The sequence below is a fragment of the Leucoraja erinacea genome, chromosome 19, assembly GCF_028641065.1.
Source record: "Leucoraja erinacea ecotype New England chromosome 19, Leri_hhj_1, whole genome shotgun sequence".
In the NCBI taxonomy this organism is placed as follows: Eukaryota; Metazoa; Chordata; class Chondrichthyes; order Rajiformes; family Rajidae; genus Leucoraja; species Leucoraja erinaceus.
In genome coordinates, this window is record NC_073395.1 from 40,344,530 (window position 1) to 40,356,767 (window position 12,238).

The 12,238-nt window shown below is 45.0% G+C and overlaps 1 protein-coding gene across 1 annotated transcript in view; it reads right to left on the minus strand.

The window, feature by feature from the left end:
* mdfic (MyoD family inhibitor domain containing) overlaps positions 1–10,555 on the minus strand; it is a 56,103-nt gene extending 45,548 nt beyond the window's left edge. The window contains exons 1-3 of the mRNA XM_055650876.1: positions 10,243–10,555; positions 9,828–9,963; positions 3,870–4,001 (exon numbers count right to left, since the gene is read on the minus strand). Of these exons, the coding sequence (XP_055506851.1) occupies positions 3,870–4,001; positions 9,828–9,912 (217 nt within the window). The 5' untranslated portion in view covers positions 9,913–9,963; positions 10,243–10,555. The remainder of the gene's footprint in view (positions 1–3,869; positions 4,002–9,827; positions 9,964–10,242) is intronic.
* Positions 10,556–12,238: the final 1,683 nt, after the last annotated feature.

The window sequence follows — 12,238 nt, forward strand, 5'->3', positions numbered from 1 at the left end:
ACAGGCTGTGGGTCGGCAGCACACACACACACACACACACACACACACACACACACACACACACACACACACACACACACACACACACACACACACACACACACACACACACACACACACACACACACACACACACACAGCCAGGTGGAGCTGAGTTGGGGACAGTCTGGTGCCTCTGCCCACCCAGAGTCACTGACTGCGATGCACCACCACCGGATCCCGACCCACACACGGGGTAATTTACCCCCACCCCGGCCGCGGGGACTGATGGCTCGTGGCATTGGCAGCCACAAAACATGGGGGACACAAAAATTCCCTGGCGGGCCGATGACGGGTGTGCATGACAACGAAAGACAATTTTATCTCCCTGCACTCCCCCCCCACCATAACAAGAAGTACACTTTATTTATTGTTTAAACACAGTAATACCGTCCTGTTGCCTGCGTAACGCACACAAGCTCCCACTCACAAAACACCAGATAATCTGTAATCTGTTTTAACCGAAGATGGACACAAAATGCTGGAGTAACTCAGCGGATCAGGCAGCTTCTCGGGAGATGCTGCCGCAAGCCCTTCCCACAGGATGGGGTCAACATTATAACTCAAAAAAGTGTAACATTGAATTAAAACCAAAAATGTTACATGTATAAATAGGTCTTACATTCAGGAACCTGGTTAATTAAGGCGGTGGGATTATTTCCCTGTCCTAACTATGCCTTTGCTTCAGCCGGTGGTTACATCCATTCCATCCCCCCCTCGCAAAGATGTGAGATTTCATAAAGAGCACACTTGGATGAATAGATGCAAGCGGCATGTGAAGCGTCACTTCCATGTGCGCAATACATGAAGCCGATGAAATGAGACAACTGTCACAACAAAGATAGACACAAAATGCTGGAGTGACTCAGTGGGACAGGCAGCATCTCTGGAGAGAAAGAATGGGTAACGTTTCGGGTCGAGACCCTTCAGACCTAGTCTTCAAGTATGAAGAATGGTCTCGTCCCGAAACATCACCCATTCCTTCTCTCCAAAGATGCTGCCTGTCCCACTGAGTTACTCCAGCTTTTTGTGTCCATCTTCGGTTAAAACAGATAACAGATTATCTGGTGTTTTGTGCGTGGGAGCTTGTTGTGTGCGTTACGCAGGCAACCAGACGGTATTACTGTGTTTATACAATAAATAAAATGTGCTTCTTGTTGTCAAGGGGGGGAGGAGATAAAATTATTTGCTGTCATGCACACTTGCCAGGGAATTTGCCCCCCCCCCCGATGTTTTTAAAACGATTTACTATGGCTGCCAATGCTCCGAGCTGTCTGTCCCCACGGCTGGGATGGGGGGTGTGGGTCGGGGTCCGGGGGTCGGTGAATCACCCTGGTGTGGGGACAGGGTCCGGTGGCGGTGCATCGCAGTCAGTGACTCTGGGTGCGCGGAGGGACCAGACTGTCCCCAACTCTGCTCCATCCAGCCCCATGTGTGTGTGCGCTGCCGACCCACAGCCCGTCACAGTGTGGCCACACGGGGGAGACGAGGCGGAGGGCGGCCGTGGCCGTGGGAGAGTGGGGGCTGTCCCGAGGGATGCGCTCCTTCGGCCGCTTACAACTTGGTGCTTGGGTTCAGAGTGCCCAGTCACCCTCCAGCCCAGGGCGATCTTGTGTGGGAAAATGACCCCCACCATCCCGTCTCCCCCGGCCAGTGATGTGATGGACGCGGGGGTCTGGACCAATCGCTGACAAGTCCTGCCTCTGCGGCGACGTCATATTTGGCTTTTCAGCACAGCGGCCTTTCGGTGAGTTGGCTTTTAGGCGACACCGCCTTTCGGTTAGTTGGCATTTCGGCTTCAAACGATTTTGGTTATTTGGCTTTTCAGCTTTGTTTCCATTCGGTTATTTGGCTTCCACTTCTTTGCTTCGACTTCCCGTCCTTCGACGCCACATCCGGGTACCGTTTCAAGTCCCCAGCCATACACATCTCTGATAATCAGTCCTGAGTCCAGCACATTGATGCAGAAAGAAAGGATGTCCATCAGCTCGTCACTGAATACTCTTATCAAACATGGATAGGAGTACAGTGTGGAGCGGACTGTCTAGATGAATCACCGCCACGTTTGAAAATTCAAAATCTCGGGAATGAAGGAAGCTACAGGTAAAGGTGGACATTACCTAGTCCAATCAAAAGGTCCCCACCATCGAAGGGACCTGCAAGAAGCGCTGCTTCAAGCAAACAGCTAAATAACATCAAAGACTCACATTGCCCTGTCCATGCTCTCTCCTCCCCGCTGTCATCGAGAGGGTGGTACAGGAGCCCGAGAACTATTACCTCCGAGTTCAAGACTATCTGGTCCCTTCAACCATCAGGTTCTTGAACCACCCAGCACAACTAAAACCACGACCACAACTCAGCACATAACCACCTTTACCCATGGTCCTGGCACTACTTTTAACGTGTTGTAAACTGCAACATTTGATCGGATTCATATCCATTGCATATGGCAAACACTCCTGAAGTTCTTGAAAACACGGGCACACAAAAATATAACATTTTGAAATATTCTGCATCAAAGGAAAATAAGTTACTGTGGCGGTTCCCAAAGGTCCGGCCATCCCAACTATCAAACCCCTCGGCACGGGAATGGGTGAGTCCAGAGGCAGCCCTTAGCAAGAGGGATTAAAGGCAAGGGTTTAGATGCCATCTTTCTCTCTCGTGGACTTCCCTGCTACGTGGAAGGACATAATAAAGGTACCTCCCGAAACACCCGGCTCCTCGCTTTCATTTCGGGACCTACGCTCTACATTACCAACAAATATTGCTTAAGAATTCCTAGAATCAATTTGAATAAGCATTTCTTGAAAACATTGGGCAAAAGCATATTACCATGGAAACAAGTTGTGCTGACTAGCCATTTATCATTTGACAATGTAATAGAGGTAGAACAATGATGCCAAACAATATTTAGGACAATGGAAAGAGAGGCTCCATTGTTGCTCCATCAATCAGAAGTAAGTACATGGTGAGTAAGTACATACAAGCAGGTTTGTAGGTTAATTGGCTTGGTATGAATGTAAATTGTCCCTAGTGTGTGTAGGATAGTGTTAAAGTGCGGGGATCGCTGGCCGGTGTGGACTCGAAGGGCCTATTTCCATGCTATAGCTCTAAACTAAAGGCATTGGGTGCTCCCAGGGGCTAAGCAACATCATCAAACACAATCAAAATCCAGGAACAGGAAAAAGGAAGTTACAAAAGTGATGTTGGTGTCAGCTTCTTAATACTTCATAAGAATCCGTTTTGAAGGGGGTGACCAAGTTTGTGCTGGGGTCTTGGGGGGGGGGGGGGGGGGGTGGGGGAGGGGAATCTCAGTGTACCCCACAACTACAACGTTAAGAGCAGCACAGTAGCGCAGCGGTAGAGACCCAGGTTCGCTCCTGACTTTAGTCTGCAGGGAATTTGGAAGTTCTCTCTGTGACTGTGTGGGTTTCCTCTGGGTGCTCAGGTTTCCTCCCATATTCCAGACATCTGTAGGTCGATTGCCTTCTGCAAATTGTCCCTCGTGTGTCAGATAGAACTAGTGTACGGGTGATTGGTGGGCCATGCAGACTCGGTGGTCTGAAGAACCCGATTCCACCCTGTATCTCTACAACTGAAAGTAGAGCAATTTAAAAAAAAACTGGATTTGCTCAGGAATACTTGCCTGACAGCCATCATTCTGTTACAGCAATGTTGTCGACTTGTGTAAATTCACTGACATAATCACATCTGACACAAGCTAACAGTACGGTTTCACCATGGGTAATTGTGGTATTATTATAATACTGTCAGGCTGCAATTTGTTTCACAATGCACTACATTAGTCAAAAGACCACGAGCAAACTTACTTCTGATGAGGTTGCCGGTGGTGTTGTTCATCAGGGTTGACGGATGTGCAGCATCCAGATGCTCGGCCCAGTTACTTGGCGGTGGCGTCTCCCACCTGGGAACCTTTCTCTCCTCATCAACTTTATTGGCGTCTGAAACCGAGAAATAATTACTCAACATTTCAGCTGTTTTAAGTTTTAGAGATACAGTGCGGAAACAGTCCCTTCGGCCCAACGAGTCCGCACCGACCAGCGACCCCCGCACATTAACAGCATCCCACACACTAGCGACAAATTTACACTCACACCAAGCCAATTAACCTACAAACCTGTACGTCTTTGGAGTATGGGAGGACACCGGAATTCTGGGAGAAACCTCCCGCAGGTCACGGCGAGATCGTACAAGTTTAGGACAGACAGCACCTGTAGTCAGGATCGAACCCGGGTCTCTGGCGCTGTAAGGCAGCAACTCTACCGCTGCGCCACCGTGCCACTGGCTCTCCAATTATTAAGAACAGCTTAAAGGAATCTTTTTTTTTCCAGTTTTAATGGCTATACAAATACAAATGTCTCAAATTAACTCATTGAAACATCGCTATTTGTGTTCAATTACAAGAAAAGGCTATTTATTTACTGTATATAAAACAGCATTTCAAGATATCACACCAGGATGAATATGACATTAAATAATGTTAAAATGGAAGACAGGGCAGAACTGAAGATGTCACATTGGAGTGGTGATCAACAACAATAAAGAAACTGACTTTGAATAAATTGAAGAATTTACAAAATGGAATCGTATAAACTAGCAACTTATTTGAATTTCAGAAGAGAAAGACTCTTGTCCAACCAAACATACCGAGGACGTCCCATAAAGTTCCACATTGTTCATTAATACTTCCCACTGACCTGACAGCTGCACAATCTGAACCAGACCCAAGAAACAATTACAAAAGCAGCTGAAATGTGGGAGGTAATGAGTCATTTTTGAGACATTACGCCAGACCAACGGATTAGTGGCGAGTGTAAAACTCCAGGGATTGGTACAGGAGATAATACTAGCTGTTAATATAAAAATATTTGGATTTAGAAGCTTCAGCACAACCTAGAGAAGTCTGCACACGTTTAGTAGGTTAATTGGCTTGATAAATGTAAAAGTTGTCCAGAATAAAATTGTCCAACTTCCAGTATAGTCCCAGGTGGACTCTTCAGAAGGTACAAGATACAAGGAATAAAGAATCTGATAGAAAATACTGTTGGGGCCCATGTAGAAGTGTCAATGGAAGCCAAACGTCAATGCAAACAAATTAAAAGTGCTGCATGTTTGAAAACAAAACCATGGAGACATAAGGAACTGTAGATGCTGACTTAAAAAAACCAGCATTTGGCTTTGTACTTTACAAATTATGCTAAACTAGCTGAAAATGATATTAAAATATATAATCGGTTTCAGTCAACTGTACGCAACTGATCCCAGCAGGGCAGCATCTGGCAATAAAGCCGAATATCAAATTATGTGAACAAAAATGGCACAGTACACGTTCCACCCCGTTTAATCTTGACCGCTGCATCCAGTTGTGTGAAGAGGACAACAATCAACATTTCAAACAAGAGTAAATGAAAATAAAAAACGGCCGATGCTGGAACTCTAAAATACAAACAAAATGCCTGACAAGTGTGAGACATCGCACTTTAGAAGGTCAATGTAAGGGGAAAGTATATGATATATGGTCAGGGATAAGACCCTTAACAACACTGGTGTACAGGGGCGTTTTGGAGTGTCCAAAGCTCCCTGGAAGTAGAAACACAAGCAGACTGACTGGTAAATGAGCCATATGGAATGTTTTCCCTTCATCCATGGTTCAAGAATCAGGATGGAAACCTCTAGTCTCTGCAGACGTACCAAGTATAGTGTGCACTGAAGACAGACATAAAATGCCGGAGTAACTCAGCGCAACAGGCAGCATTTCTGGATAGAAGGAATGGGTGATGTTAACAATGATCTATTCTACATTTTCCTTGAACTTTGTCCCCTTTGATGTCTCGTTTTCACACCTTACCCTTCGATATCTCTGTGTCTCCCTCTCCCCTGACTCTCAATCTGAAAAAGGGTCTCGACCCGAAACGTCACCCATTCCTTCTCTCCAGAGATGCGGCCTGTTCCGCTGAGTTACTCCAGCATTTTGGTCCTATCATCAGTTTATAGCCAGCATCTGCAGTTCCTTCCCGCACACTGATCAGGCATGTGGCAATGGTACGGTGTGAAACTATTGCCAGGCCAGGCTGACCCCTACATCACCGACCCAATGCCGCGGCCAACACAACGGGTCTTTATGGACAAGATAAGACTCAATACGGACTTAATACATGAAAGGTACAAGATGGGCCGAAAATATAACGACTCTTTGTGTACTATCGCAGAGGAAATCTACGGGTTTTACAGTACAATCGGTGCACTCTTGCACTTATATATGATTGTGCTTACTGGATTGTATACAAAAAACATTTAACTGTATCTAGGTACCGGTACATATGACAATAAAGCACTATTGAACCATATAAATACACACACACACATACACACCTCAACAACTTCCTCCAGCTCTGCTCTCATGCATCTCATTTTCCATCACATGCAACAAATAATGCTTCACATTTTTGCCAGATTCAAAAGATTCCAGCACCAAACACATTCCCTGTATCGTGCACACTCCCTTTCAACATGGGGACAAACTTAAAGGTGAATAACAAGGTATTTGAACAGGGAAATAGTAGAGGCATATGGTTTAACTCAGGCAGATGGGAATAGCCCAGTTAGGTACTGCCATCTGCATGAAGGAGTTGGGCCAAATGGCCTGTTTCTGGCTGAAGAAGGGTCTCAACCCGAAACGTCACCTATTACTTTTCTCCAGAAATGCTGTTTGACCCGCTGAGTTAGTCCAGCATTTTAACGTATATTTTCGGCCTGTTTCAATGCTATGTAACAAAGAAAGAAGACTGATGACTTGGTCTGTGACCACAGCAACCATTATTCCCCTTCTTATAATATCTTTGAGGTCACGTAATTTGCGTGCCAAGGTCACGTAAGTGGGGCAGGCCCTTTAGTGTCAGGCAGCATCTACGGAGGGAATGAACAAGCGACATTTCAAGTCCCCTTCGTACTCTCATCTCGCATCGGAGCACCTCATTTCACTTTTATCCCGATCCCAGCATGTTCCTTCATCCCTTCCTCTGGCTTTACATTTCACTCCCCCCCCCCTTCTCTCCTTATTTGACATCATTTTGTATCATTTTCATCTCTAGCCACTATCACTTACTCCACCCATCTTCCATCAAAACCACAATTCACCTGCCTCTCTTTTCAGGTTCATCCCCCTTACTACACTCAGCCTGAAGAAGGGTCCTGACCTAAAAAGTCATCTGTCCATTCCCTCACAGTGGGCCTGACCCACTATGTTCATCCAGCACATTGTGTTTTTCTCAAGATTCTAGCATCTGCAGTTCCTTGTGTCTCCATCTCACTGCTGGAAGAACTCAGCGTGTCAAGCAGTATGTGTGGAGAGAAATGGACAGTCAACATTTAAGATCTAGACACTTCCTGGTCCAGTTTGTTTCTGCTCCCGATTCCAACACCTGCAGTTGTTGCAATGTGTTGACTGTTTCCACCATATTGTTGCTGAATCTGATCGTGGACAAAGGCACAACGCTTTCTTGGGACTAACGGTAGGAATGGACATGCAGTAGCGATGGGAAACACAATCCATGCGACACTGAGGTTGCTGCTCTGTCTGGGCAATGAGTGGAACATCAGCAGCAAAGAGGACAAAATGTTTAAGATGGAACTGCAGATGTGGGTTTAAACTGAAGATAGACACAGGAAGCTGGAGTAACTCAGCGGGCCCAACAACATCTCTGGAGAAAAGGAATAGGTGGCGTTTCGGTTTGAGGCACTTCTTCAGTCTCGACCCAAAATGTCACCCATTCCTTTTCACCAGAGATGCTGTCTGACCCACTGAGTTACTCCAGCTTTTTGTGTCTATCTTTGGTTTAAACCTGCATCTGCAGTTCCTTCCTACACATTTCTAGTGCTTAATTTCACCTTTGCAATGTTGCTCTTTTCTCCATATTTGTACCAAGGCTGTAATTAGATCCAGAGCCACGTGCTTGCTACCAGCAGTACACAGAATGATCATCAATGATGAAGCACCACCACTTAATATCATTGTTCACTCTAATCTCTATTACTTCACGGACCTTAATATGATAGGAAGATATTAAAATGATTAAATCTGTTTAGATGGATGGGGCATTTTGGTTGGCATGGAGGCATTGGGTCGAAAGGCCTGTTTCAATGATCTCTGACTCCACGGTTCATACCTATTCAGTAAACAGCTGTTTCACATAAAGCATAAACTACTGGCAAAGCTGAACTCTGGCACGCACAATCAACAATTTCATGCATGAAAACTGCGTTTGTTTCTCTAGTTACATTTTACACAAAATCATTTTTCTTAAGTTCAATTATGCTAAATGACTTGTTCATTATTTTCATCTTTGATGATAAAACTAAAAAAAACCTATGGTTGAACAAAATTTACTAGACACCAAAATAAAAGAAAATGGCCATTTGAACAACAAATCAACTTTAAAATAAGCGTTCAACTGATTGATTAATTTGAAATTCAATTGCAGCTTCTTCTTTTTTTAAATACTGAACATCTTGCTTGGATAAGAATTATTTTGAAAGCTAATGATGTTCTTAGCATTTTATGCTTTAAAAGGTAAATAGACATTGCAAATTTCTCAAATCAAAAATTATTTTGCAATTTCCAGGTTACATTTTCCCCAAGTGCAGTTTGTTTTTTGGATTGACACATTGAAGTGTCCGTCATGCTGAAAACCATCAAGGAAATAATAACCCAGTATAGGTTATTATCAATAACCCTCATCTAAACTTTCAATGCAGGATGTAATTCAAACTGAATTCAAGAACACTAAAACATATGAAAAGCCAGGGAAGACCATGTTGTTTTATAAGCAAATGAAAACGCCAAACTTCCTAGGCAAGAATAAAACTAAAATAAAACATTTTATTTGAAGGGTAACCATACAATAATATCCAAAATGTTTTCACCAATCAAATGTATACCTGCAATGATGGTTGATATTCCCAAAACATTCACATGCCTTACAGAAACATACTTACCTCATTAATAAAATGTACACATTTTAGAAAGATAGCCTCGAATTAATTTTACTGTTACTAAGTTTATGCTGGTGTACTTTGCAACAAACATTGCTCTTGTAAGTTTCGACGCAACCTTGAGCAAATCCAAGGCTGAATTTCCCACCTGTAAAGGGCTACATGTTTGGGAAGGAACTGCAGGTGTTGGTTTACACAGAAGAAGAAGGAGGATCTCCATCCCAATCATCACCCATCCTTTCTCTCCTGCAAAGGGCAACATGCGGTTCTTGAGAGAGAAAAACATTGTTGGGGGAACCCAGCGGGCCAGGCAGCACCCGTGCAGGGAAATGAACAGCCAGCGGATCCGGTCGGGTCGAGACCCTTTTACAGTCTTGAAACCCCGAAGAACCCGGAACGTGGGGTCTCCCATTTCCATCTGCGGTCGCTGCCCGGATCGCTGAGTTTCTCCTGCATAAACACTAAATGCTGCAGTAACTCATCGGGACAGGCAGCATCTCCGGAGAGAAGGAATGGGTGACGTTTCAGACTCTGTAAACTGTCTGAAGAAGGGTCTCGACCCGAAACATCACCCATTCCTTCTCTCCAGAGATGCTGCCTGTCCCGCTGAGTTACTCCAGTTTTTTTTGTGTCTATCTTCGGTGCAAACCAGCATCATTTGTAAGAGTTTCTCCAGCAGTTGGTTGTTATTTCCCCCTCAAGGTTGCAGCATCTGCAGCCTCTTGTGCCTGTAGTCTAGGACTCACCGCCACCACCACCCAGCCACCCAGTCTTACCATCAGTGTGGAGCAAGAGGTTGTTTTCTGTGCAAGGGTCGTGTTGTGGCCCTACCGGCCCTGTGGGCTCCTTCACCTGGGACATCAGCTAAACACTGAGCTCAGACACTAGAGCCCGCAGCATGAAGCAGCCGCCCTGTAGACACAAGGAGAGAGAAATCACAGCCACACACACACACCAAGCAGCGAGTCTAAAGAAGCTGCTTCCCTTGATTTTAACTTGCACAACTATCGCTACATGTCCACCCTGAGCCACCCGGAGAACCAAAGTTGTTTCAAAGTCCACAAACAAATCAGAAACTCCGTGCTAGTTACATTACAAATCTCACATTATAGTTACTTTAACCGCAATTCAAAGTGCGACTCTCTCGCCGAGCGGCTAGGCTGGGCCCCACAGCTTCCTTGGGTTACTTACCTGGAAACCATTCCAGTTCCTTGTGCGTGTGTGTGTTTCTCGAGGGTGATTTTTATTGGATTTAATATAAAGTTGCGAGGTCTCCGAGCGGCGCCACTCAGTTACTGGAGCGGCCGCGCCGCTGTGACAGCATCAGCCCGGGGAGGAGTGGCCGCGGCTCCCATACTCACACTCCCAGCTCACTTCTTCACTTTTCACAGGGACCCCCTTCTTCTCCTTTTTTTCTCCCCAGACTCCAGTTTTCATCATTTCCGGATGCCGATGCTATCCAGCGCTGGACTAGAGCCACCGAGAGAGAGAGAGAGTGCCGCGGGGTCCAGAGCCCTGCCGCTTGCTGCTCGCCAATGTAACACTTCATGTTTTCTTTCACTTAAACTGCTTTGACATGACTTCAGTTTTATTTTCTCTTTGCGTGGAGCATTGCAGCAAAATAAATTCCAGCTAGATTCACCACATTCCTTCAGTGAACGCCCATATATTAACAGTTACATACTTAAAAAATAGCTGATACATTTTTGAATTGAAATATTGCTTGCTATTCTGATGTTAAATGTGGGAGCGACTGGGAGTATGTGACAACTGCCTGATAGCAGTAGGCATCCAGAGGGACTCCAGGTGTAGGAAATAAGTGTCTGCCTTTGAAATTTCACTCAATCGTTGAAATAGGACAAGCTACAAAATAAGGAAATACAGAACAACTTTTTCATTCAATGCTGCACTTCAAAAAAAGATAGCTGCAATTCTGATAATCTAGTATTATATGTGCCTTCTTCAGACTGAGAGTCAGGGGAAACGGAAACAAGAGATAAAGACAGTGATGTGGACATATATAGGGCAAATGCATGAAAGATATGCAAAAAAATAATGATGATAAAGGAAACAGGCCATTGTATAGAAACAAAATCCTGGAGAAACTCAGCAGGCCAGGCACCATCTATGGAGCGAAGGAATGGGTGACGTTTCAGGTCTCGACCCAAAACATCACCCATTCCTTCTATTCAGAGATGCTGCCTGGCCTGCTGAGTTATTCCAGCCTTTTGTGTCTATCTTAGGTTTAAACCAGCATCTGCAGTTCTTTCCTACACATTGTTCGCTGTGTGTTAGGTGAGAATGAGTTACAGACAATGAGACTCAATAAGACAACTTTGAAGCTGGTACGACTTGGGTGGGGGAGGGATGGAGAGGGGGGGGGGGGTCCTCAGTTTTTTTAGCTAGCTCCTCGTGGTCAAAGTTGATTCTCTTGCATGCTCAGTTAGGTGGGTTCATAGGTGGTTGATGAGGCCATTGTGGGAGCTGCCATAGGTAGAGCAGACTGTGCTGATATATGGATGGAAAGTTAGGGACATGGTGTCCTCCTCTGGTTTGTCCTGGGCTCCTGTGCTTTTCAATGCCATCTTTAATCCTCCTTCTACTTCTTCTTCTTGCGTATGGCGTGCACCGCCTAAAGTTGTAGGACAACTTGACCTATTTGATCTTACTTGATTGAGCATTCGTCGAAACAGGGCGGACCACGTGAAGGTTGCATTCTTCCACCCCATCCTCCTTCTACAATTTGAGCAGACGTGAGCTGTGGATTTGTGGCTTTACACTTTTTCAATGAAGATTTGAGAAGATCCTTGAATACTTTTCTCTGTCCATGTGGGCAACTCTTGTTGTGACAGAGTGTCTGTTTGAACGTATGGACAGAGTTTCTGTTTTGGGAGTGTGATCTAACTAATGTGGATTGCAGTAGGAAGGAACTGCAGATGCTGATTTAATCCGAAGATAGTCACAAAAAGCTGGTATCTCAGTGGGTCAGACAGCATCTCTTGAGATAAAGACTTTGTAACGTTTCGGGTCGAGACCCTTCTTCAGACTGAGACTCGGGACAAATCCTCTGTAACTCGTTTTCACCTAGCCCAAAGCTAACAATGGCCTATTTCCTTAATCTCATTACTATTTTGCATATCTTTCATACATTTGCTCTAGATCTCTCCATTTCACCATCTATATCTCT